The sequence below is a fragment of the Aptenodytes patagonicus genome, chromosome 7 (genome assembly GCF_965638725.1).
Source record: "Aptenodytes patagonicus chromosome 7, bAptPat1.pri.cur, whole genome shotgun sequence".
Taxonomy (NCBI): Eukaryota; Metazoa; Chordata; class Aves; order Sphenisciformes; family Spheniscidae; genus Aptenodytes; species Aptenodytes patagonicus.
In genome coordinates this window covers 20,289,081-20,316,491 of record NC_134955.1, presented here as the reverse complement: position 1 = coordinate 20,316,491, position 27,411 = coordinate 20,289,081, and the positions used below count along the sequence as shown (strand labels likewise).

General features: G+C 42.8%; 1 protein-coding gene across 9 annotated transcripts in view; it reads left to right on the top strand.

Moving 5' to 3' along the window:
• Nucleotides 1-27,411, top strand: part of TSPAN4 (tetraspanin 4) — a 496,491-nt gene that overhangs the window by 270,783 nt on the left and 198,297 nt on the right. For 5 of the 9 annotated variants that reach the window (XM_076344248.1, XM_076344244.1, XM_076344245.1 and 2 more), the window contains one exon: nucleotides 5,329-5,408. The exons of 2 other annotated variants lie outside the window; for them this stretch is intronic. In XM_076344248.1, the coding sequence (XP_076200363.1) occupies nucleotides 5,346-5,408 (63 nt within the window). In that variant the 5' untranslated portion in view covers nucleotides 5,329-5,345. Of the gene's footprint in view, nucleotides 1-5,075; nucleotides 5,409-27,411 lie in introns of those variants that run through there. 2 more of the 9 variants (XR_012995871.1, XM_076344243.1) reach the window with 1 other exon arrangement.

The following is a 27,411-nucleotide window of genomic DNA, read 5'->3' as shown; positions in this document are numbered from 1 at the left end:
TTGATCACCCTTAGCTGATTGTAATGCTGTGGTGTGGAGGAAAGTTAGTAACCCACAAAAAACTCCCACTCTTGTAGTAATATTTGATCTTAGACAGTTTGTTTGCTGAAACTACCGGGAAAGACCATCACCTCTCATGTGCATGCCTTTGCACACCCCCCTGTTGCAGAACAGGAGCAGTTGTCACATACATACCCTGTATTTATATAGTACATTTCAGTAATAGCTTCTAGCAGGATTTTTTGAAATTTATTTTGTGGATCACTTCTTAACGGTTTTTATGAGATGCTCACAAACAGGCTACTGAGGTTAATGCAAAGTGGGTTATTACATTAGAAGGATGGAGCAGGTACGCAGTTTTGAAGACAGTGACAAGAGGCATCAGTAGGGGGAAAGCCAGTGCAACCATTAAAGGATTAATAAGACTAAATTAATGAGGAGGTGAGTTAGTGGCTGCATTTTGTGTGACCTGAAGGAGCTGGTGTTTTGTGATCATGAGAGTTACATCAAGGAGCAGGAAGAGAAAGCAGTATTCAAAATGGATAAAAGGAAGGTCTGATCCAAAGCGGTACTGAAATACCTGTTGGTTTCAATTGATGGTTCCTTTGGGTCCAGAGGCATCACACACAGCGAGGCATGAGGAGGGGAAGCCCTGGATGTGGAACAGGGAAAGAAGCAGCTGGGTCTGGAAAAACACGGTGCACCGAAAGAGGAGCCAAAGCTGAGCAGGGGGCCGAAGAGGCCCGGAAAGCAGCTCTCATCCAAACTATGGGGACAGGCAGGTTCTTTAGGGAACCTTGGTAGAACGTTTTGACACATTAACCATCACTTGAGCTCAGAATACACACACAAAGCTCGCTCAGGCCTCGGCAGCGGCAGTGTCCCTGCCCCGGGGATCAGGGCCCAGCAGCACCACCCGGCCTCAGCCCCACCTGGGACTCACTGCTGCCCCTGTGGCGGGCGGCGCGCCGCGTGCTCTCACGCGTACCTATGCCGCCGCGTGGCTCATCCTGATTGGCCCGGGCACCCGCAACCCTTTTAAAAGAGTGGGGCCGTGATCAGCCCGCCCACAGGTAATGGCCGCCTGCCCCGCAAGGTGGTGTAGCCGGGGCTGGGAGCGGGAGCGCTGGTCACAGCAGCAGGAACAAACGAGGGAACTGGGAGTAGGTTCGGCTAAGGGAGGTAGGAGCGTGGTGCAGGGCCTGTGGTGACTGCAAGCGCAGGGTGAGGTGGCAGGTGGGAAGTGTGGGCTGAACAAGTAGGTGTGTGCCTTCAGGTGATAGCTGAGGCCTTGGATGAGGCTGTTCGGCGAAAGGGTGAGGGGGATAACACAGTTAACATCTACTGCTGATGCCCAAACCTTTTACAGTCTCTATCTATTGCCTGGAGCTCATCTGACATAGAGTGCTGCCTCTCCTCTTTCAGGGCCAGGGTTTTGGCTGGAGGCGTTGAAGTGTTACCAGCCCTCCACTCAAAGGGCAGAGACAGAGTTGTTAAAATGTAAATGGTAGCATGCCACCGGAATCAATACAAATTGAACCTGTGCTGGTGAGACTGCACAGTGCTTGCTTTCCTGTGTAAAGGAATCAATATGAATTGGCCACAGGATGGGAATATACGGATGCAGTTGGGGAGAGAAAAAGTAGATGGAGATCTGAGGTGAAGAGAGGTCACTAGGTCCAGGTTGTGATTTTAGGCTCAGTCATTAACAAAAAGTTTTGTGAAAGCTATAATTCACCTGCCCCTTGAGTCACCCTTGTGGACATAATGGCCCAGTGATGCAGTGCTTCTGAGGTTTAGTCTTCTTGGTTTATGCAAGTATTACTTTATTGTAACAGCTTAAATGTTGATACGGGTACCAGCATGCCCCTGCCTCTTTCATTCACTTTCCACCAGGGATGGGCAAAAGTAGAGCACATCAGCCCTTCTCTTTTTATTGCTTTTCCCCAGTTCCCATGCAGGGTCTTACTCCTTCATATAAGCATGTCATCCAAGCCGGGGTTAGCCTGCCGGTGCAACGTTGCTATCTCAAGGATTTGCCATTTAAGCTAGCAACTCTAACTGGGTTTCCTAGCGTGGAAGATTTAATAAAAGAAAGATTCTGGAGCTGTATAATGTCTGTATCCCAAATGACTCTGTTTCTAATTAGCTGTTGATATTGGCATGAGAAAGAAGAACAGCGAGGACTTAAGAGCTAAATTTTACACTAAAGTGCCTTTGAAAAGTTGTCATTTCAATGAGGTGTGCCAACGGATGGTGGTGAAAGGAGGCTGGGGTAAAAGTACCCTTTATTATAAGGGTCGTGTGGGACCTCTGCCTTCCTCATGCATTTTTCTGCATCTGTCTGAAATATACCCACTGTGTGTTGATGTTTATTATTTTTTATTTAAAAGCAGCATTTAGAAACTCTCCCTTCTACCTCAGATCTTGGCTTTATAAGTTATTCCACTCATATTAAGGACTGAATTCTTTTGGGAATTGATGATTTCTTGCCTTAAGGAAAGGTGAAATCAAGAGATTTCTATCCCTTTTCTTATCCAGATAGCAGTAAGTGAGCTGCTTTTGAGTCTTCAGATGTCTAGTTTACAGTAAATATGCCAAATTGGCCTCTGTTATGTGCTTGCAATACCGTGGGTACCCTTGTTAAATAACGATTATCTGACTTGACACTGTTTCAACATAATCTGTGTACAGAGCTGTACCCAGTTTTTCTTTTTACCGTTTAATATGGAGCTTTGTACATAGGCATTTCTGTATACTGACAGGGGACATAGGAAATATTTGAATCACCTTTGGGTTTCCATTGCCAAACTGGTCTAGTTGCCATACAGACAAGGAGGAAGATTGGAGGTAGAACTGTTTGGTGCCATAGGAAAAATAAGTGGTGTATTGGAAACTCAGACCGAGAACAGATCTGCTTGCATGGGACCATCTTTATGGCCTAGGAAAGGAGGACTCCTTTCTGGGGACAGAGTTTATACCGTGCAGGAAAGGGAGGGAAGAAGAGTAGAAGAGCAAGCTCCATCGTGGCTATGAAGTATCTCTGTTCTTAGAGGTAGGGAAATTAAAAAGTGGAAAAGCTGTAAGTCATCCAAAACTGTTGAAACAGATGGCGCAGGAGTTATTACCCTTGTGTTTTGTGCTCAAGTTCTTTCTCTCTAAAGCTTGAACCAGGTATGCCCAGTGTATTTATAGTTTGTGGAAGAAATGAAGGGAAATAATTAGACTCAAGCTTTGCAGTTCGTAAATTAACAGAATTAGAGGGTGGTTTGCAAGGGTGAACTGCTCAGGCTATGTGCAAAACCAGCTCATTTTACTTTTACTAATTTGTTCTTTAATTAATTGGTGCCTGTGTCTCTTGATTTGTGCTGAGACTGGCAAGATGCTTCATGCAAGAAACCTGTTTTCATCTTGATTAATTCCCTGCTGGGGCAAGCCTTTTAAAAAATATTAGCCAGCCATCTTCTCACTTAGCTCCAGGAGCTTACAGTCAAAATCATAAGGCAGACAGAGGATGAGAGAAGGAAAGCAGAGACAGGCCATCCCATTTTACAGATGAGGAAGTGGCACATACAGAGACAAAGTGAGTTAATCCCACAGGGAATTTAGGGTAAAGATGGTAAATTAATTTTGCTTTCCTGAGTGTTAATACTGTAACTGCCACAGGTTCAGTCAGATTTTTCCGTTCCGGAAAAGTTGTGTGGCAGATTTTCAACTCTTTACTGCCTGCGGGAGTAGCCAGATTTTAGGGAAGTGTTCCCCTACATACGGAGTATGATGCCAATCAGTGAGTTACCTGACAGGGGGAGATAGGCTGCTAGAGAAGCAAATGAGCTGGCCGTACATTTTGCTGAGTGATGATTCCGTGGGACTGAGCGAATTAGGAAAATCCTGATGATGGATCTGTAGTGGAACAAACAAGCCTTCCGGCAAGGGAAGCACGGCCTGTTCTGACCCCACTCCCCCCAAAGCATCCCGAACGCTTATGCCTAAGAAATTTTTAGAACGGTTACTTATTCCTGTTTCTTTCGGCAGCACTGCCTGTGTACCCGGGCAGCCCTTTTAAAGCCAACTGCACGTCAGGCTCGATCTCCGTGCGGTTACTCCGTGCTAAGAGTTTCGGAGCTGGGGGGGACCACGGGCGGGCAGAGCCGGGCGGCCCCGAGACCTTCCCCAGGCGGGGGCTCCAGCCGCCGTCCCCACCTGCGCTCCCGCCGGGCTGAGGCAGCGCCCGCTGCATCCCGACACCGAGGGGAGGTTTCTTATTGCAAAGGTGGTGGTGGTGGTGTGCCAGTGGGGCTGCGACAGGCGGGCGGAGGGCAGGGGTAGGGAGGGGTGCGCGGGGCGAGGCGGCCCCTTCTGCCTCGGCGGGAGGCGCGGGGCCGGGCCGGGGCGCGGCGATGCGGGCGGGCGGGGAGCGCGATTGGCGCGGAGCCTCGGAGGAGTGGCGGCCGCGCTGTGAATGGAGCTCCGTGGCTGGCTTGCCACAGGCTCCCTCCGCACGAAGGGGATACGGGGATCCTTAAAGTGAGCCGAGCGTCTCGGAGCAGAGCAATGTGGCGAAAAGGAAAGGGCCGCGGGAGCTGCTTGCCTTTTGGATAATTCCTGCCCTTGTCCACGAGTCTTGTGCAGCGGCACTCTCTTGTCTGTGTGTGGCATGTGGAGCTGGGGTTTTATATGGCATTTGTGATCCAAGCGAGGTCACGCTTCCTTTTTTTAAAATTCATTTCTTTGGGTACAGTATATCTCTCTCTCTTTTTTTCTTCTCTGGTAGAGGGGTGGGCCGGGAGGGACGATTGTGACATCGGAGAGAATGTTTACTTGTGCAGAAGTCTTTCTCATGTGGAAGCACGCTGCTCCCTAACTCCTGGCTAAGCAGACTTCAGTTCACCAACTTTGCTGCTGTACAGCACATGTAACTCCTTGACAGGATGGCAGACAAAAGAACAGCTGGTGCAAAGCAATAGGGGATCCATAGCAAGGAGGAGGAAAGAAAATCACAAACCTTTCACCTGCACCATTGACATCCAACGATTGTCAGAGCAGCAGTTGCGACAGGACGAGCTGAAGCCACCATGCGCAGGTCTAGCACCGATGAGTCGACCTATCACAGGAGCCCTTCCCTGGACAGCAAGGATTACAGTTTCCCAAATGGCGCCTTTCGTCGCTACAGCAGCATGTATGGTGGCCAGTTTGGGGCTGCCAGCAACTCTTTTTTTGGATTCCACACCAACCCAGGCCCTAAGGCCACCAAGGCTAAGTACACGTCCCCCAAGGGAAACAAGTACGTTGTCTTTTACCTGGATCTCTCGTTTATTTTTCTCCTAGAACTGAAGAGGTGCAGCATGGCTCACAACTGCCTGCAGTGTATCAAGTACCTAATGTTTGTCTTCAACCTTCTCTTCTGGGTGAGTACATGTTTGAAACTGTGAGACGGTTGCATTTGTGTCTGCTTACCGAGATGGAAGGTGAACTTGTTGCTGCTTTTAAACTTAGAAGTTTAAACTTGGAAGTTGAACAGAGTGGTGCCTAGGCTACCCTTTCAGTGGCCTCATTAATTTATGTGGACAACCTACTGAGAGTTTCCTTCACCTTCTCATTTCCTGGCCTTCAGCTGTGTTTCAAAACTGTGATACAAGGCAAAAGAGTGTATTTAGAGGCCAGTTGCATGAATGCCTTCATTGCTTTGTTCCAGTGAGACCCGTACACTCCCTTTGTTGCTCTGATCTTTCATTCTTGCATATTCTTGCCTCAAAAGTCATGCATACTCTTAGAGAAATCACTGAGGCCATTCATGATTTTAAGGTTGAGCACATGCTTACGTCCATTGCTGTATCACGGATGGCATACTCAGTACATCACAACATTAAAGCCTGTATCAGGAAACTCTAGGTGATCGTTCTCTGTCCCAGTCAGTGATGGGTCCTAGCATTGCCATTCCCTCCTGAAGACATGGCTCTGAAGGGTGGAGGGAGACCAGAGCCCTCCTCACTTCTTCTGGGGCTGCTACTCTGTGGCAAAAACTTATCAAATCTCTGTGAGGCATGTGTGTGTCAGCAGGACACCGTGATGGGACATATGGGTGTGCATCTCTGCATCATCTTTTTAATAAATGAGGTGGCTGTCAACAGCAGGGTGGTTGGGCATTTCACTGCCATGACATGGAGCATAGGCTGTAGACATAGACTAAAGAAGCTCAGTGGGGGGTTCAGGTTACAAGTGCTGTTTGCGTTCTAGAAAAGGGAGTAGCGTGATTGCTAGGGGAGGGGAGGAAGTGGTTTCTAGTTCAAAGTCTCCTGTCCAAATTCATATGTGGGAGGGTCTGTTGTGAGGTCCTCAGGAGGTGCCTTTAAATGCCTTGTTCTTCCGGAGTGGTTTATTAACATGCTGAGGGAAATAAGGGGTATTGTGAAGTGACACCACTTCTGTCCTGGCACTTAAGGAAGGGGTGTGTGTTTGCAGTTGGATGTTACCATGTCTGTATTACTGATTGTCTGTGCTCTCATGAATTGTCGGAGGTACATGGAGGGCTGGGAGTGAGATGGAAAGAGCTGTTCTCTAGTGTGCACTGCTGTACAGCTGTTTAAAACCAGGCATGCTGCAGTGCTGGTGCATCAGAAAACACAAAGTACAGGCAACTTCTGCTGACCTGAGTCATACCAAGTAGTCAGGATGTGATAAACTAGTGCAAATCCACTGAATTGGCATGGTACTAACCAGAGCTATGAAACACAAGGAGGGCGCTCTCTTTACACCCTAGATAAGCTGGTAGAAAGAGTGTTGGTAAGACTACAGTCGGTCTTTCAACTCTGACTCTGGTTGCTTCTGCATTCCTAAATATTGTCTAATACTTATTGCAGCTTACTCCAGACCTTTCTGACAAAGACAAACACTATCTTTCTTGCTCTTTTAAGCCTTGTGCCTCTACTGACTGTCCCTGGTCAAGATTATAGCACTGACAGCTAGTTGAAGTGTGCACTAGAGAAATGCAATAGGATGCTAGCATTAATAGCTCTTTTCAGGACTATGCATGGCACTGCCACAAAGGATACTCGCTGCATTCTGACTCCTTTTACAATATTCATCTTCCACTGAAGCATACGCATATGATAAGAAGTACTGCTGCAAGTGATGTGTGTGTGTTTACAAAGGCAAGATGGCACATAATAATATATCTTTGGCATGCTTTTCAATAGGAAAGCCTTAATCCTTTGAGAGAGAAGGAAAGGTTTTTGTCTTTCCCCTGAAACCATCAAAGCTATTCTCATATGCTTGGAGGGAGAGAAAAAACAGGGGTCCCAAAAGGAGAGAATAACCTTAAGCCAACTGGGCTCTTTGTGAACTAAAGCATACGAGCAGGGGAGTGGGTGATGTCAAATACTGCAGCACGATTTCTGTTTTGTTCCCCTTTCACATGCTACCTGCACAGCAGGAGTGATTGATGATGGTCATGTCCAAATGAGGTTTGCACAGCATGTAGTTATAACAGATGCAGCTCTTCACCTTTTCACAGTGGAGACAGTAACTAAAAAGAGATGATTTTAAAAAGTACTGGCTTAAGCTGACCTATCTTTAGTAAAAGCAGAAAAAAATTTCCATTTCTAGTGATCAAAAATCTTGGAACGATTACAGGCTGCTGCTGCTGCTGTTTTGTTTTTCAAGTTGTTGTCAGTTATCTATCATGTTTTACTTTGTGAAATTAAAAGAGAAGCATCTCTGCAAGAAGACAGGATTTCTCTTTGCATACGTGCTCACTGAAGTTTTGCTGTCTCCACCTTTCCCCTCCACCCTTCTCTAGGTAGTTGGTTAGTGACAGACAATAGTAAGTAGGAAGAGGAATTGTTTTTTTCATGCTTTGACCTCCAAATAAAAACTGCAGTTATTTCTATGTATAGAGAGCAGTCATTGCATTAAATGAATTAAATGCCTATTATAGGTTGTTCCTGCTTTTTATTCTGTTTTGAGCAAATGCTTTGATTTCCTTCAGAAATCATATTTTCATTTTCTTCTTCCTGTTCCTATTCATTAACTCCAGTCCATTTTGTGCATCCCTACAGCCTATTTCCCAGTACTTTCAGCTATCTTTTGCACAGCGTGGCAGAAGAATAGTCCTCAGCCCTGTGCAACTCCAGTGGGATTGGTGCTGCATTTCTGAGGAAAAGACCCTTTTCTTATAAGTCTGGTGAATTTATAGGAAATAAAATCTCAGAGGCCTTGATTCTAAATGTTCCTGGCAAGCTTTATTGGATTAGGTGCTGCGCTCATGCTATAAAATTTTTAAAAGCTGTCATATAACTGTGGAAATGGAGCAAATTTCTTCTCCCCTTTCTGACGGTTGAAGGGAACACAAAGCTCCTTCACAAGTGTCAGAGGCTGAGGTGCCTTGTCAGTGTTGGTGCTGAATCAGTCCATTGGTATAGCAGATCAGCAGCTATTAATGTAGAGAAAAAAATCTGATAGTCCTAGAATAGCTCTTTTCTCCATGAAGAGTCCTGCACAAATTGCTTTTGGTGCATTTGCAAGTGCTCTGGGTTATTAAGGTACTGAAACAGGGACAAAACATTATTAGACAGCAGCGCTGCCACTCTAATGGGAATTGCCATTCAGAGGCCACTTCCTGAAATATTGCCAGATGCAGAGGAGCTATCATTGTATCACTGCACTGGTTTGTAAGCTCCCGAAATAACTTTTGTCACCTGATACATAATATCTGCCTGACTTCATTCATTTTTATGGACTTCGATTTTCTTTTGTTGAATTGCTGAACCCTTGAGACTAGAGATCACTTCAGATGATCGCGAAGCAGAATATTTTTATTTCATAAAGAAATATTTGTATTTCACTGTGAAATACCCAGGGAAGAACATTTGTTTTCCACATTCTGTCCTCCAAACATGCAGATTTTCTTTATGACAGTCGGTAAAATGAACTATTTTCTTTCTGTGCTTGTAATCCAAGGCTCTGCTTGCCTTCTCTTTTTTTTTGTTAAAAAAAGGTAGGATATATCCTAAGGGCTGAGAGAGTGCTATAGAAAGAAAAATGTCATCTCCTTAATCCCCCTTGGCTTATGCCAGCATTCCCACTTTCTTTGACTTCTAACTTCCAAACCTCCAAGACTCAAAAAAGGAAATGCACAGAACTGTACTCGTGTTTCCAGTGGCTTTTGCTTAAGAGATCCTGTGCTAGAGAAAACTAGCTAGATTGGTAGTTATTTGCCCATCAAAAAACTGAATACCTATATCTGACTCTTCAGGTAATGTTTTAACCGATAGAGAAATTCAGTAAAGCACAGAATTTGCAAAATGCTGTTGTTAGAAGACTAGTTATAGAGAGGAGACAGCAACAGAAAGAAAGGAGACAAAGGAGTTTATTATTTATCAAACTTACCATTAATCATTTCTATGCATGTGTCTCCTTTCCATTGTTAAGACATACTAAAGTTGTATACACTATAAAGAAGTCAAAGTCTCCAAAATGGTATATGAAGGCTCTAATTCCAGCAGGTAGGCTCCCAAAGACCCGGGGAATATCCTCTTGTAGCTTGAAAACTTGGGAGTTGCCATCTGCTGGACACACTGGGATGAGCAGTTGGGGCTCTGCTTTCCACCTTCCTGCCTAAAGAGATGAGGCAAGGCACTTTGCTTTGTTTTGCCGTTTGGTCCATATAAAATTCCAACTGATACAGCCCTGAGAATGATGTATCTTGGCTTCTGAGACACAAAGTGCAAATCTGAAATGTATGGAAACACAGAGCCAAGGAAGTGGCAGGTAGCACTAGTGAATGCACTAGGATCTTTGTGGAAAAAAAAAGAATGTATTTAATCTGATTCCAGGGACCAGCTGTGGGTCTCTTGCTCTGGCTTTGCTGCTGTTGATGGTTTGTGGACCACAGTTTGAGAAGCTCTGCACTAATGACTACTGCTGGCCTGGTGCACTAGTGATACTGCCAGCAGTCAATCTGTATTACTTGGACGTAATTGGAAAGAAGGAGGGGAAGTAATGAAAATGAGAAGTCCCTCATTACTGGCATAATTTTCCTTCCTTGCACTTCAACTTCAGTGGCACAGGTATGTCTTGTAAGAGCTATGCAAATGTTTATAATATCTGGAAGACTGAGCGTGCAGGGCAGCTGGATAAAGGAACAGCTTGATCTGAAAATGCACCACGGGGCATTGGATGGTCTTTGAGTGATCCTGGACAAATTTGGCCAGAGGGTAGAGGCAGAGGGGTGCCTCTTCATTTCTTTGTACCTCCTTGGGAAACCATCTGACATTATTAGCTTGAGAGGAGAGCTGTTAGCTGAGCTTTTTCCCAAAGCTGGGGAATTTTGTGAGAGAAGTTGTTGATTTTGTTGAATTGGATTCCTTGTCCTTCATCTGCATCCTCCATCAGTCAGCTGAATGAGATTGATGGCTAAAACAGCCAGAAACTCTACAGATTGTTAGTGGCTGAGGACAGCAATCATTTTGTAGTTATACTTGGCTGCAGTCTTAAGTTGGTGGAAAAAATATTACCAGTAGAGCAGTAAGCCATTTTAAAAGCAGGCCCACCATCTCATCATCATTATTTGTGCACGTTCTCCTCTGATGGGCAAGGGCTGCCACTCATCCTATGGAGGTGAGCTTATCAGTTGGAGCTGCTGCATGCTGTTCTGCAAGGAAGACAGTCACGTGTCTACCAGTTGGGTGGTGCTCTGAGAAGATAGTTTGATTACAAATAAGACAGGCTGTGTATTTTCATATGTATAACAAGTGGATGATCTATGACAAACAAAAATTTGATTAAACAGCAATACAGACGTTGCTTCTATGTAATTAAAACATGGGAAGTTTATCCCAGAATGTCGTTTTCTCTAACTGCCTCCGAGTCTCTGATTCTCCTTTGTTACTTATCTCCTCCAGAAACTGCTCAGTCTGATTGACATCTTATCTCTGCCTCTGACTTTGTGAGGGCTCTTTGAGGATGTATTTTTAAGGAGCATTGCTTTTAAAGAAAGGAGAGTCATTTGATATGGCAATTACAGACTTCAAAAAATGGCATTTCCGTGAGAAGCAGAACTATTGAGGGCTGATATCAAGTGTGAGAGAGAGATGATTGTATTACCTGATGTCTGATGTATATGGGCACCAATTAGAGCTTTTTCCCTTAGCGGTGCCATTCATACAGTCTCTTTCCTCTGTGGATTCTGATGTCTAATAGGGGTTGGGGATCATGCTGGAGTCTTATCTCCCAGTGAAAGCATTGCTAAGGGCTACATTTGCTACCTAAATGTGTACCTTCTGAAAACCTTTAGGAGGTTAATGACTTTGAAAGGGTGCATATCTGTTAAATCAGGCTAACAGTGACAAATGGACTCACAAGTTATTTGTGGGATACTCAGCCAACACAGTTCAATTTCATAATCTTCTTTTCTTTAGGAAACCAGGCTCAGAAGGCTCTTAATAGAGGAGAAAAAAATTGCCTTAAAGTTGACTATATAATAGATACCATCTTGAAATTGCTCACCATGGGCCAGTTTCTGCTTCCGTTACTTATGACAAAGAGTGGCTTCATTGCTTTAGGTGGATTTTGCAAACATATTATATGCTTTTTGGCCATGAGTATTGGCAAGGACTAAGCACCTTGCCTTATAAGTTTTGCTGTCAGGTATATCCACTGTACCTAATTCAGACTTACTGGTAGTACAAAAAACCCCGAGGAAACCCATCAGTGGATAAACCCACAGGATATGGCATGTTGCAGTTGTGGAGAAACTGGCCTTTTTAAAGCAATGAATGAAATGGCTGCAAACATTATTCCCTCTTCTGGACAATGACAGATAGTAAATCTATTGCAGCCAATACTTTGAACTATACAGAGGAAGACAAAAGGCAGGTGAGATAATTTCCATCATTATTCCTCCTCCTCCATATCTTGGCTTCAAGATTTTTGAAGGCTAGCCAGGGCTTCTTTCTTACGCATGATTTCCCATCGTGGGGGCCATGGTCAAAGTCAGAGTAGCTGCCACAACACATGCTGTCACCTCACAGTTCACTCTGCCCGTGTTTTAGATCCTTTTCACCCCCTTTGGGCCTTTATTTTGAATATGAACCTTTTGGCCAGGGGATTGTTTGCAATTCTGTACCCTCAGTATCTAGAAGAACAAAATCCCAGTCTCAGTTTGTCTCCAGACACTACTGTTTCAAATGTGATAGCTATTAATACTGCTATGTGATTTATTTGTTTAGAACATAACTTTTGGCTAAGGTAGCAAATCTGTACAAGTTACTATATGAATAATATACAGTATCTATATAAAATATATAAAGACACTTCTCTCTGGTATTTATAGTGTAAAGTGAGCACTGCTAGGTCAAAAATGAAACGTGGATGGAATGAATTCTGCATACTCATGCAGATTTGAGACAGTAAATTGTATTTCTTAGTACTGTCCTGTAATTGTTTCTCCAGGAAATGTTAAACCATCACAAGATGCAATAGAAGTAAATGAAATTGAAATTGCAGTCTGTAATTAGACTGTCATACTGTAACGCATCTTAAATCTGTCTTCAACAGAAAAACTAACACCCTCCAAAAAACCCTCTCAACCTGCTTCAAGTGTGAATGCATGCAGAGCCTTATAATTTAACATGATTCAACTGAGGCTTGTTCTAAAGATGCCATACATTTGAAATAGTAGTTTGGGTGAGACAGAAGGTTGATGTACAAGGACAAAGGACCAGAATGACTCGGTCTTGTAAGTTTTTATACACAGACTTCCAAGACTTTTGGGTGTTTGTTTTGTTGGGGTTTTTTTGTTTGTTTGTTTGTTTTTCTGCTTGCTTTTCCAGATTGCTCATATAGCCCTTTTTATTCTTTCCTTGGCCATGATACCTTTGTTTGTTCTCAAGTACTTTTAAAATAGTGCAGCAGCAGCTATTGCTCTATGTCATCTTATTCTTGGAGTCCCTCTGAGCTGTACGCTTTAGGGGTGGCTCTAAATCCAGATCAGCTTGATCCATACTGGCTTATTATATTATTACTTTGTCTACCCTTGTTTCTGCTCTGCACGTTATGCCGTACTTGATTATCTGCTCTTCTCACAAGCATCTTCATGTTTTCACCTCGATCCATCCTTTACAGGAAAATCCTGGTTACTAAAGCTTCCCTTTCCCCTCCAGCTGTATTTTGTAAACTCCTTTTTGAGAAATCATCTGCTGTGATGCCTGTAAACACTGCATCTGATGACCGCAAAATGATAGTGATTTACTAGTGCTGATTTTGTTTATTTACACATGTTCATTGCGCATACCGATTAATCTGTGCTGGCATCTTATTTAATGCTTTTCCTCCTCCATCACCCCATGCTTACACATTTCTTTACATGAGGTGTTCAGGGAGGAACTTTTTTTTTTTTCTCTTTATATCATTCCTGGCTCTATCGATGGGGACTTTGATAATGTAGAGGCCTCTGGATATAACTTACAGTGGGAGTGAGCTTTCTTGGCTTCCGCTTGTAGTGATTAGTAGATGCTTTGTTGGTAAAACTACCAAGTGTCTGCTCCCACTTCATTCAAATAGTCAGCCATCTTCCCCCTGCGCCTAACAGGATTTAGTTTGAGACTTGGAGAACAAGGAAAACTCTGCTGTGAGGAAGGGAAACCCAACCAACCACCTGCCCTTCATGCAGATGTCAGTTTGCACTTCATTTTTCCACGTGAAGTTCACTTTCTTTTTCCCTACGTGGCTTTTCTTTGTCACAGTGACCAACTTCAATGATCAAACAGCCAGCACGCGGTGCAATACTTGGAATTAAACAGATTAAGTCTCTTATTTAAAACAGGCTTAGCATTTAGGAGCAAAAATCTCATTGACTTAACAAATGACTATGTGGCAGGCCTATGGTGGGATTACAAAGCCTTCGCATAAACTGCAGTTACACCAGCAAAATTGTGCTCGTGCCAAGAAAGCTTGTTTTGTTCAGAGGACTGGTGTAGGCCGTAATAGCAAAAAGTACTTTTGCTAGTATTAGTTGTTCCACTAGTAGGGGTTTTCCTGGTATAACGTGCTAACAATTTTTTTTTTGTAGCCCACAAGGCTTAAAAGCAGTGATGCTCTCTCTGTGCTGCCATCGGACAGCACTGGACCCAAAGAGGCAGAATGGAGTCTGTTAAAGGGAAGGCGAATGTTGGCTGTAGGAAGTGAGATTTTTGTTGTTGCTCAGTGGCTGTAGGCTTAAACTATGCAACAGCATGAGGAGGCACTACCGTCTGAGCTGTGAGCAAGGTGATTCCCCCAGGAGCAGAAAGGAGGGGTGAGAGCTTAATCTCTAAGGAAAGACAGCAGCCAGCAGCTGCTGTGGCAAAATGAGATAGTGGCTCCAGCTTGTTTTATACCTCCTCCTTCCTTCTTTAATTACCAGTTGTTTTGCCCTTGCTGTCTACACAATATTTAGAAGGAACAGCACAGAGAAGGAGCTAGATTCTCAGTAAGTATGATCATTCAATTCTCTACAAGCACCAAGACCAGGTACCTCTTTGTGCTGGTATGCTTGGAAATGCTGATCTGATGGCTTCCTCCATAGGAGACAATCTTGCGGGCTTCAAACCTTCTAAGGAGTTTTTCCCCTCCCATGTTGTGGGCTCCCAGTAGTGGTACCTGCAATTTCTGGTCTTGTCGCAGTTCCTGTGACAACCTGGGAGTCACCTGTAGTAGCAGCAAGGGTACAAGTCTCCTTGGGAAACACCATACATGAGTGTGTTTGGTTCTATTGAGCATCTGGATTTTTCTCTATGTCATCTTACTATAGAGCATTTCTGTGACATTGCTAATGTTCTTCATTCCCTCAGTATTCACCACTGGCTATTATGAAGGTATATACTGGGTGAGATGGACTTACGGCTCTTTTATAAAACATAAAACAGAGCTCCAGTTTGTCCTGAACCACTTAAGCATTCAAAAAAACATCTTGGTTGTCTTTCAGTAACAATTTTCTAACATCCCCTCCCGCCCTGGTGGAAACGACGTTTTTAGATGTGGTTATTCATGGCCATTTTATTACATTACTTTTTTTCTAAAGTCCCTCTACAAATTGACCTTAAGTTATATCCTATCCACCATATTGCTCCTGTCAAGTTTGTAAACGTTTGTAAATGGACTGCCTTCATATTGGCCAATTGAAAATTCGTGTTCTTGTTTTGTAAGTGACATTTATCCAGGGTTGTAGCACAAATTGTTTACTTAGGTCTGAATAAATTTTTTCACTAATCCATTTGTGGAAGCATGGAAAGGAGCTGAGGTGACACGTTTGATACCATTTTCTTGAACAAAACAGCGGGAACTCTGGACGTGAATCGAGTTCCACTGCCACTTGCAATCTGTTATGAGCTTCCATCCTCGAAGGCCAGAGTTTTTAACACATACACCATCTGCTTTGTACTTGTTATATCCATGCAGAATACTTGGTTGTTTTAGAATGACTTTGCAAACTAAACCAAAGAACCCAGAAATGATCTAATGCGTCCTATATACACATGCTGCCACTACCAAAGGATACACTGAAGCATCTTTGGGTGTGAAAAAGCAGACATTGTTTTGTTGTTTATTCACGGGTCATTCCACAACCTCCAACCACAAGACTTTTTCACTTTTGTAGTACTTTTCTGATGTTTGCAAGCTCCAAACTGTGTAGCAATAACAGTCTGGTGCAAAAAAGGAGGCAACCTTGAGAGCTTTTTGGCTGGTCTTTCAGTGCAAAGAAAACCAGGAATAATTTGAGCGTGCATGAGTCCATTCATTGTAGTCATATGTATTATAACCAGCAAGAGCTCATTTTCAGGTTTCTGTTGTTCCATGTCTTTTGTCAGTGGTGGGATTCAGTTTGTACCGTGGAGAACATGCTGATTGTATCTTGCGCTGCTTTGGTGCCCTTGCCCTCCTCTCCCAGTGGCAGATATGATAAGGGATCTCTATTTGCATCTTGGCTGGTGCGTTAGAGCTCAGTGTCACAGCATGGAGCACCCAGGCATACTACTTCTCTTTGTAGTCAGGCTGTTGCCTTCCTGGTGCTTTTTACTACGGAAAGCTGAAACTAGAGGTATATACGATCACAGTGTTTCTGATAGCCAAAGTGGGAAGTGTCTTTAACACTCCAGGCTAAACTCTTGCGTCCCTTTTCCATGTCAGCATCGCTGTGTTCTGCAAAGGCATGATAACATGGCAGCAAAACAACAGGCCTTTCAGGGGGATCATATGGCAGGTAAAATTACTGCTCCAGTGCCACAGGGAAGTCTCAGGTTCAAGTCAGAGGCAAAGAAACAGCGTAGCGAGTTAGAATCGATTTATTTGCAATAAGCATCGTTGAAATCCTTTGTGTAATTTATGACAACTTCCATTTGTATTCCTTGGGTAAATTCACTCAGGACCTGAAATATTTTTACCATACTTTTATCAGTCTGTCTTCTTGAATATGCTCTTGTGTGTTAGTTACAACATGTATCCCTTCTCACTCTGCAATTTCCATTTGGAAATAGGTTTTAGGTAGATAGTTCTTGGAGAAAAATCGACTAACAATCACTGAGAAAAATGTTCTATTCCTAAGGAGAGTGTATGCCTCCACTTATGGTACTGGTTAAATTGTACTCCTGAAAAAACACAGTCTGGACAGTCCTATTTTTTTCCACTGCTGGCACTAAAGGGATGTTTCACTACCCTAGGAAAACCTTAGATGAAATTCTGGCATTTTCCAACTACTGAATTTCTCTCTGCCTTCATGTCTCAGCAAATACTTCATAGAATTCTCAAAATTAAGGAATCTGTCCTTCTTCAAGCACAGATTTTGTTTTCCTTTGCTTTCTTAGCTGCTGGTACCTTCCTCTAAGATTCCACTTGCTCTACCCAAAAGTTGCAGTGAGTTATTATTTTCAGGCTGGAGCTTGGAAATACTTCATGCTTTGTCACTGCAGTTGAAATTTCTCTCTCCAAAATAATATCCAACCCATTCAATTCCCAGCTTAGTGTTTTTAGCACAAGCTGCTTACAGTTACATGTCACCTTCTCTGTAATAGCAGTGTGGATTTCCCTGTGCATGTGTTAGGAGCGCTCCCTTTTGCAACCTAATCCATTTTAGTACCTGGATAATTCTGATGTGAAATTATGAAAACAGCAGAAGGCCCTTCATTTTAAATCTCACCCCTACTAGCTGGAGGAGTATATATATCTATATATATATATAGTACTTTGTTGTCCCCTGTGCTGGGCACTTGCACCCTATTTTCCATAGACTCCAAACAGAACTGGACAACTAAGAAATCTGAAGTTCTCTGGCACGTTCTTCTTCAAACTAGTTGTGCTTTTTCATGTCACGCTATTTCTTTCTAAAAGAACATGGTTTTCTTTTTCATTTCATGGGTTTTTACAACTTCTGTAAACATCGCTATTTTTCACGGTCCCTATGGGATTTGCCTTTGACCCAGGGTTCATTTGGATTATGAAATTGTTTGCGACACCAAAAGCACACCCTCACATCATTTTCTCCCTGGCGTGCTTTTGTTCAGGAAACATGCATGTGAGGGTGGGCATATTTCAGTGATGATATTACAACTTCCTGGCATATATGTAGGCTGAAAAGTTACTAAGGAGAAGAAAGAAAATGGAAGTTGAAAGCAATAAGGGGTGTGGTACTGTATACCATTTGGCGCAGCATATGCACTTGCCCTCCATCACGTGGCCAAGCAGCTGCACAAATGCTCCATCCTGCTGGTGAGATCTGAGCCAGACCTTGATGCTTTAGAGTCACATTTGATCCCATCAATACCCGGTTTTGGATTGCTTCCCTTTGCTTACTGCTTGTGAGTTAATCCTCTTTGTGCATCATCTCGTTTTGTCATAACTGGCAATGCCCTGTTAATTTTTTTTATTCCAGCCACATTTTGAGGTTTGGGTTTTTTTTTCTGCTCTTCTATCGTGTCTGTAAAAGTGAAAATGCTCTGTGGCCACACGGTGTCTGTGGCTGGGGAGTCTGTAGGATTCACACAGTCTTGGCACAGGCATTGCTGTCTGCTGGTATAATAGGAGCTGTTAGTTGCACAGCAAGTTATAGGCTTCAGTCCCCGTTATGCTCAGTAAAACAGCCATCTTTTTCTCATCACAGATATCATTAGCTATTATGTACTGTTTCAGTCGCTCAATAGAGGTGCCAAGTCTTCCACTGAATTACCAAACAGGTCCATTTTCCCCAAACATCAGTCCAATTTAACCCTTTTTCTGACTACATAGCAGGTTGCTCACAGATCCAGTGCTGCACACAGTAGTTTTAGTTTGATTTTTGGTTTTGTCTCTGCGGCTACACCCTGCTTTGTTCTGTTCCCAAATTAGGCTTTTGCCCCTATTGCCAAATGCTTTGTCCGTTCTTTCTAAACAACACTCGTAAACTGGGGAAGCTGCAGGGGCACAGCTGGTTTCCCAATACGTGTGGTGTGTTAATTAGATGAAAAGCTTTAAGCCTCAGCTACTCATGGACTCTGCTGTGAAGTTTATGTGGCTTCTGCTGCAGAAGACAGAGCAGACGGTGCCAGAGGACTCAGATGGTGCTTAAAAGCCTGTCACTGCTACACTGGGTTGTCCAGCCTGTAGCTCCTGAGCCACAGGTGCAGGTGCCTTATAGTTTTTACTGCAGGGGTTGTCATGGGGCAGCAGGGGTGCCAGCATTGCTAAAGTGGCTCTGGGAGCCCTATATACCCTCAGCTCAGCCCCAGCCTCCATGGAAGAATTGGGACCAGGTGGAAACCCGTGCCATTGCTGTGGAAGGCAGTATATATGTTGTGGCTTTCAGGCTGGTGCCACGTCCTTGTGCCAGTTGGTACTGGTACCTCCGCACAGGTGGTGGCAAGAAGGAAAGGAAACAGAGCCTCCCTGCGGTATTGCAAGTACAGGACCAAGTACAACCTTGCTCATCTTGGCACTAATGTTACCATTGGCATTTGCACTGAGAGGTTTTAGTGGGAATGTAGTGGTGTGTATTGCTATATGCAAGTATCGTGGAATGAGGCTATTTTCCAGTATACAAAGAAGTAGGATTCATAAGGTAAAGCTGGGCTTTATAAAAGGCACAGTAAGAAGCTTTTGCAAGGTTATCAGTCTTAGATGCATGTTCTGAGATCTCCAGAACCTTCCAAAAGGTTTACAAAAACTTTGTTGTAACAATTCGGTGCTGCTGCTGACTTTGTCCTGAGCTGAAAAAGCAGATGCTTAAAAAAAATGAAGAGCTATAGGAAATAATAGCTGTATGTTCACCCCAGACATATTCTTGTTCTGTGCGGAATGTAGAATTGTTTTAGCTGAACGGTTTCATCGCTGCGTGCATGTGTGTGTGCATGTGTATGAGAGAGCGAGATAACTGAGTTTTTGTGAGCGGGTGTTCAATTTTGGCTAACAAGATCCTATTTCACTTAGAATTTGAAATAACAAGTGACAGCTGTGTGACTTAGATATCTATCAGGTTTGGAAATTACAAAGATTACACCAGAACAGTAGGTGTATATATTGGACAGGTGTATTTTGTTCTAGGAGGAAAAATATACATCAAGTTATGTGAATATTTAGGGATATTAAGAGAAAATCATATCAATGTCCTTGAAATAAATAGTACAACATAGGAGGTGGGAGTTGCAAGAGACACTGTATATATCAGAGATATATGATACAAAATAATTACTTTACCAAGATCCATGGAACATGAAATAGAAAGTCTCAGTAGACATTTTGGCAGGTTACCTGTTAGGAAAGGAATTCACAAATCAGGCTATTTACTTACTGTGGAACTATATTTGAAACTCTTTTTGATGAAATAGAAGTTTATCGCTAGCATTACTGGGGAAGTCTCAAAAGATTTGAAATAAACAATTTCCCTTTACTATCCAATTAAAAACAATACCTGAGACATGGAAATAAATACTTTCATTCTCAGAAAACCACTTGAGCAATATCATCAAAGAAAATCTTTGTTTCTGTATAGCGGCTTTAAAATCAATATGGTGAGCTCAATCTAGGCCTCCGCACAGCCAGCATCACCGCATTTACTTGTGCTTCAGAACCCGATGCTCATCTCCCTCGCTGGAGAGGCATTTAGCTTGTGTCAGATAGCTTAACTGCATGTCATTTGGTATGAAAATGTAAAATTGTGTTGTCTAATACAGACATTGCTTTTAAAAAAGTTGAAGGGGGGTTAAATAAAAATGAAATACGGTAATATTTTAGACTGGCTTTACTTATAGGATTTTCTTAATTTACTTTTCTATTTAAAATTGAAGACAAGATTTTAAAAAATTTCTTATGTATAAAATGTGAAAATATTCAGCAGAGCAGAAGTTCTAGTCTTTTGGAAAACAACATCTCCTTACAAACTCAATTATCTAATAGCAGCCATTCCAGGCTATTAGGTTGTTAATAGGTGTGCCAGAAGAGAAAAAACATTGTGAAATGTTATAGCTCGAAGTGAAGGGATTCCAAAAGAGTTGTGCTTTGGGTCTGATGACATTTAGAGTATATAGTTATATACATCTGGTAAGAGGAAGGAAAAAAGAGGATGTTTGAAGAGCCTGTGTGTTTCTTAACTTCTTCGGGAAGTTTCCACTACTTGGTCATTAATTACTGTTTAATTTGTATGATTGAGAATGACTGAGTCATCCGTACTGGGGAGATTTTATGATAGTGACAATTTTGAGCCTGGCATGTTTAAAAGGACTAATACAACTTAAATATCCATGTCCTGTTGAATTTCCATTACAGCTGAACATCTATTAGGTCCTTTGAAGTTTTATTCCAAGTCTCTCTCTTCAGACCCTGCAGTCAGTTACAACTTCTTCCATTCTGTGCCCGCTACTTGTGCCTGCTGAAGACAGGAGGAGCTTTGCCCTTGAACAAGGCACCTGTGACATGTATCTGAGAAAGCGGGTCCTCATCTCTCACACTCTGGACTCATGTGATTCTCTTAGCAAATGTCAAGACTGAGCAGAAGCGTTAACCATGTCATGTGTGGTGTCATATAATCCAGGTTTTGTGTGAAAGGCAGAAGGCTGAAGTAATTTCAGTATTTAGATGCTCTGCTTCTAGTTGTCTGATCAAGTCCCTTTTTCCAAGTGAGCAAAGCCCTGAGAATGGCAAAGCAAGACTGAGTTTTCTTGTAACACTGTGATAACCTCTTAGCAGATTGCATTTGGTTTTCAGCTCCTACCTCTGTGCCTACTGCTGCACCTCATATTGGGATTGTTTTTTTGAAAACTAGAAAATAGGCTCTGCTTACAAAACGGCTGCAGAGGGTTTGGGCTTCTTGTGTCTTGAATAATTTGAGTAATTTATAATCTGAGAAGAATAGATCTGCAATTTTACAAAATGACCAGCAACAGAGAAATGCCACTTTTGCACTGCTTCTGTGGGTGTTGCTGGGCTGGCAGGCATCCATATACCCCTCCACAAGTCCCTGCTTTGGGACTTTCCCTTTCTAGCCTCAGTTTGTTTTTGCCCTTCTTCCTCTGTTGGCAATTTACTCCGTCTCTGAAGTTACCCATGCAGGTACACACTGGTGGGTTCGTTCTTTAGATGAATGTTGCAATTGTGTAGATAGTGTTGACAGGGATTTCCTGGTTTTCTTTTTTCTTACTTCATTTATATAGACTGTACTTTCCTGAGTCTTCAGAAGAAGCACCTGGGGCCATTGAACCAGAGGACCTGCGTATCCCCAAGAGGATTTTATCGCCAAGGAAATGTTGTTAATGAGCTCTTAAGTCTTCTACTTTGCCCTGGTTGTTTGTCTCTGTAATTGGCAGGTGCACTCTTCTAGGAAGCCCTAAACTTGCTGTCTGCTTCTTTTGAAAATGTTATTAATTAAGCAGGAAGCTGTATTATTGGCTTGAACTTTATAGCTGCCCTTGACACTCCAGAGAGTTTGTGCAGTGATCTAGATGTTGTTTATACATGGCAGTCTTTTTTAATTACCTTTGATCCTAAGTTTTTAACAGTTCCTTCTAATCTACTACCTGTAAGCCTGATGGAAGGATCATACAACTGGGAGAGTTTAATTCTGGTATCAGGTAGAGCTGAATAAACTATTAAAAATGTTTACTCATGAGTTATTTGACCAAATTCATAAAATGTGAAAGCAGCTTTACAGACACGATGCAAAAATGTAGCATAAATTTGGAAACCTCTGCCCTTGCTGCCCCCACTTCAAATTGAGTGTTTCAGAGGAACACATGCCTGTTAAATAGCATACCAGTGACAGAGGCAGCAGTGCTGTCTTACTTGGTGCGAGTCTCTAACAAATGCTTAATTTTGATCTTTTGGCAGCATTTGCTTTTTTTTCCCCTGCAAGTCAAAGTAGTTGGTGATGTGCCTGGGGCTGCTCCCATCCCCCCTCCTATGTGATTTGTATAATTTTTAGAAGCTATTGGTCACTCGGTTGTGAAAGGCATCTGTCTTGTCTTCAAAGGGTTAAACGTGCCAGTTCCTGTGGAGCATTCTTCCTGCTTCTTTTATCGATGTCATGTCTGGGTGGAAGTGCCACGGAGAGGACTGTGATACCAAACCATGCTCTTTTAGTTGCACATATGATGCAACTGTTGATTACTGTGAAATTATGTCACTAGCTAGGGCTGTTGGAGCCAGACCCTTTTGCCATCACTCATTGCCTGAAGAAATTGTGGGTAACCCGAAGATCTCATGCATGTACAGACATATGTGTTAAGGCAGTGAGGGAGGACAAGAGCACTGAGGACCTGTGTGGGAATTTGCACGTATCATTCACAATCAGAAAGTGTGACTTTCATTTGTATGTCTTACAAAGCACCATTCTTATTTATCGTTTCCAAACCTTTCATCAACAGTACTTATCACAGCTCTTGCCTGCACAATGATTTCCTCTCAGCAGATCTTGAGCAGCACAAGTGCTGCTGCTGCAGTCTGCTTGGAGGCCTGCTCACTGCTCTGAATTGCCTTGATTCTGTCTTTTACCCAGCATTTTCCCTATTGACTTCAGCTTCTCCTTATCTTCTTTAGGGAAAAGATCCTAAGGAAGGTTTGCTACTGACTCTGCCTTTGCAGAAGTGATTGCCCATCTGAATGTCTCCCTTCTCTTTGTCTGCAGGAGTCAATTTAAACATTTCCTTTGGATGGTTTTATTGCAACTGATTTTTATTATTGTTATTATGACTGTTCTGAATCCACATCAGCTACATCCTCAGCCTTTTTCCTTTTATTTATTTGGCATTCATTTTTCATCACACAAGCATTACTGCACTTGATCAGACAAGCATTGTCTAATCCGAAGCCCGTGCCAGACACCTCAGGAGAAGGTGCAGAAAACCTAAAATGGGCAATTATTCCAGATCATTTATGGTTGTCTTATCTGGGGATGTTAAAACTATGTATATAAAGCCCAGAATGGTGTTTCAGTTCTGTTGAAACCAGTGTAAGCAGCTCTGCAGACTCCAGTAAGATCAGGATTTTGTTGGCAATTTGTGCCAGCTCTGGAGGTTGATAGTAATTTTTCTAGAAGACACGTACTCTTATAGCTTGGAGACTTTGTAGCTCTATAGTTTTGAAGATACAGTTCCCTCTGTTCAGTCAATAATATTATCTTGGTAGGTTACAGGGATCTTTCAGTAGAGTAACCTTCCCAGTGGTTATGTCCTAGTCTGTCCTTCCTGAATGGCATCCCATTGATTTTTGTCGCTGCCATGCTCAGGAAGTGCTTCTTTTGTCAAAGCCCTCTTTTACTAGCAGGTATTCCAACTCATCTGGTTTAGCACTTGAGCTTCTCATATTGGTATACAGGCCCTTATTGCTTCTATTTCTAGGCTTGTGCTCCCCCCCCCCCCCCCCCTTTTTTTTTCTTTAATTCAAGACCCCTAATACCCTGAAAGTATCCCAAATGTACCTCTTCCATTTTGGTCTGTTTTTCCTGTAGCTCACTCATAGTATTCTATCCTTGTCTTCAGTTTTCTCTTGATTATTGGCTCAGAATTTTAGAAATTGTCTTGTCTTTAACATTGCGCAGTAGGGAATGTTTTGGCAAACAGGACACTCTACCCATAAACCCATTCAAATATCTTACCAACTTAGCCCTTAAAAGTAAGCACTTGCCTGTACTAGGAGGAGTTTTATCAACCCCTTAATGAATGCCTGTTTTGCTGGTATACACAGGAACTAGTGATGGATTTATCTGGCAGAGCCATCCTTCAGTTGGTATCATCAATTGGTACATACCTCACCTTCGAACTAATCAGACCTGATTTGACATAAACCCCATGTGCCTCGAGTCTAAATCCAGGATGCACATGAGAGTCAGGTCAGGGAAGATTGTCCACAGTGGGTCTGATTAGCACATGCTTTTTAGCTTGGTCAGTCCTCCTGGTTTTATAATGGGGGTCATGATTTATATATTGTAGTTCCTTATGTCTAAGAGAGCTAGTCAATGCAGGCATTTGTCCATGCAGGCTTTTATTGTCAGACTTTCCCTGCTATCATCAGATGTGGTTTCACTAAATGTGCTCAGTTATAGTGAAAGATGCTGGGTATTAAAATGCGTTTAAGCAATGGTTATGTTTGACTCTGCAAAATCCAAAGACAGTTCCTTACGTTTACCTCCTCCTTTCCCACATCTCCACCTTCATTAAATATCACTGATCCGCATCTATTCAGGAAATAGGAATTAGGCACATTGATCTGGTAAGGAAACAAGCTCCTAATCAAGCAAAATGCTGCACATCTGCAAAATTCCAGGTCATGCAAGGACTGCCAGTCCCATGGCAGCAGGCTGTGTTGTCGTGATGCTCCCATGGTGCTGTTTGCTGCCTGGTCGCATGGGGGGCCGCAAGGGCTGCTTTCCTGTGGCAGCTGCCAGTCCTCATCACATCCAGTCTGTAATGAAACTGTGTGTCAGAGTGCAGAGTGTTGCAAAGGGTCTCCAAAATTTTGCAGTACAGACAACCCCAGGTGGCAGAGCTGCCTGTAGCCACAACAGGCTGAATAAAAGGGAAGCCGCAGACTCCTCCTTTCTTGCTACTCTTCCACAAAAGTGATTCCAGCTTCTAAGAAACCCTGGTGTTGTCTTCAGCTGTTCCTTATATCTGTGTTCCCATTACAGTGAGACTCTGTGTCACTCAACAAACTGAAATACTGTAGTCTTATAATCGGATATAGTTGGAGAAAAAAAGAACAAGCGTTTTTTTTAATATAAGTCCGTAATGAAGAAATTGCATAGCCAAAATCTGTGGGGTTTTTTTAATTTTTTTTTTTGGGGGGGGGGGGGGGGGGCAACTTTATCAATCACTCTAATAAAGGCTGATATTTTTTCTTATGTTCTTGGCCCAGTTACGTCCTTAGACTATCGTGGCTGTGTTACCTATTTTATGATAGTAATACCTCTACTTCTGCAAAGATAAATAAACCAGTGCGGAAGTTCCTGTGCAACATATTTTTCCTAAACTGAAGCCCCCCCCGCCTGGGGACTCATCCTGGTTTGCCAGAAGCATGTTTGGCAGTGTCCTGGGGAAGCACTCTCCTTTCATTTTCCCTAGATTACTGCCTGAAAGATGATGTAAGAAAAACATTGCCAGATGCTTTCTGCATTAAATAAAGAGCTTTCCCCGTGAATTTAAATCTCCTATAGCTTGCTTTTTATGATTCAGTAGTGAGTTATATTTGGTTTATATTTTGTAATTAGAGGGCAGAACAGATGGCAAACCCTCTGTTTAAAGTGAAGTGTACTGAGTAACCCACAGTGCCTGGTGCTTTGTATCTTGCTAACCAGAATTCTGAGAAAAGCTGCACTCACTTTTCTCAACCTTGTCCCAGAGCTTTACGTGGAAACAGTGTTAACAGAAACATTCACCAAATCTCACTTAATAGCAGCACCATTTCTGCTGCTACTCAGGCCAGAGGACTAAATCTAGTTTAGAGTAGCTGGGGAGGATGTCAGGAAACATGAAATATCATGAGCAGAAGCATCCTTATGAGACAGACACTATAAAGTGTCCAGTTTGGCAGCTGGGGGACAAATACGTCATTAGAAGTGAAGGCTTTGGCCAAAATATAAGACCAGCTTAGAACATTTCAGAGATTCTTAAGTGACAGTCTTTTAGTAAAAGAATGATCTTGATCCTTGATGAATTTCAGTATGTGATACAGCTTGACCACTTCAGTATCCTTGTATCTTTCAATGACATACAGAATTTTTCATTCCTTTTGTGTTGCTGTGTTAGTTTGTTCCATGGAATAGGTGCAGGCAGGACTCCATTTGAGCTGTAGGTAAGCTTACACTTCTCCTTGCTTCAGCAAATTGTTAGGAACAGTCTATTAATGAAATACTTGCTTTTACTATAATATTTGCTTTTACTTCTCCTACAGAGAAAGTGTAACAGAGCTGGTAGGGTATCGGATGCTGCAATACCTTGCCTTTGCTTTTTGGAAGAGGTGCCAGATGGACACTCATTCCAGAGATGTAGGCACATTATCTTTCAGAGTAAGCAGGAGCAAAGAAGTGGGAGAAGGCAGTGGAAAATGTGTGATGTAGAGTTCCTTGGTGTTGACTTTCTGAGATTCCTTTCCCTTATCACCCATTTAGAAGAGAGTTTATCTGACATCGGCTGTAGGTCTAGACAGGTGTAGGTACTAGCTGGCAGGTAGGAATTATTACCAGAGATGCTCCTGCATTCAGAGTTTACCTATGGGATAAAATAAAGGCCCGTTCAAAGCTCTCCTTTCTCTGCCTCTTTGAATTCCTTTTTTTTTTTTTCTTCTTTTTCCCCCTGTCCTAACATTACTCTGGCTGTTTCACCATCACCCATCTATTCCTCTGCCTACTCTCTGTATCTTTTTAGCAGCAGTTGTGGTCTGTGAAGTCTATATAGTACTATGATGAGAATTCAGAATGACCCAGTGCTATTCTGTACTCTCTCTCTCCCCCCCCCCCCCCATCGTGCTGCTTCTCCTTCATGAATTTCTTGTTCTTTTTCTTCTTTCCTTCTGCCAGTCTTTCTTTTGCATCCAATTTCCCATTTTGCATCTAAGCTGGTCCTGCTTTGAGCAGGGAGTTGGACCTGGTGACAATCTGTATCATTCTGCTCACTGAAAAGCATCCTTTAAATTACAGAGCCCACAACCAGCGTTGCTAATCATAATGTGGAAATACCCACATTTTCGTGTCACTGTATGGTGGTCCTATTAAAGACAAACCCCCCCAAACGTGGAATTTGTCTTGTACCTAGATAGCATCTTGGATTAACAACAATAATGTCAGTTTGATGCTATGCATCAGCCTTTATATCATAGCATTTTTTGTATGTCTCTGGTTAAAATCTAGGCCTTTGATGCATGATCGAATTATCATGTCAGCTGAGTGCTGATGATAGTCTACATATACACTTATAATCCATG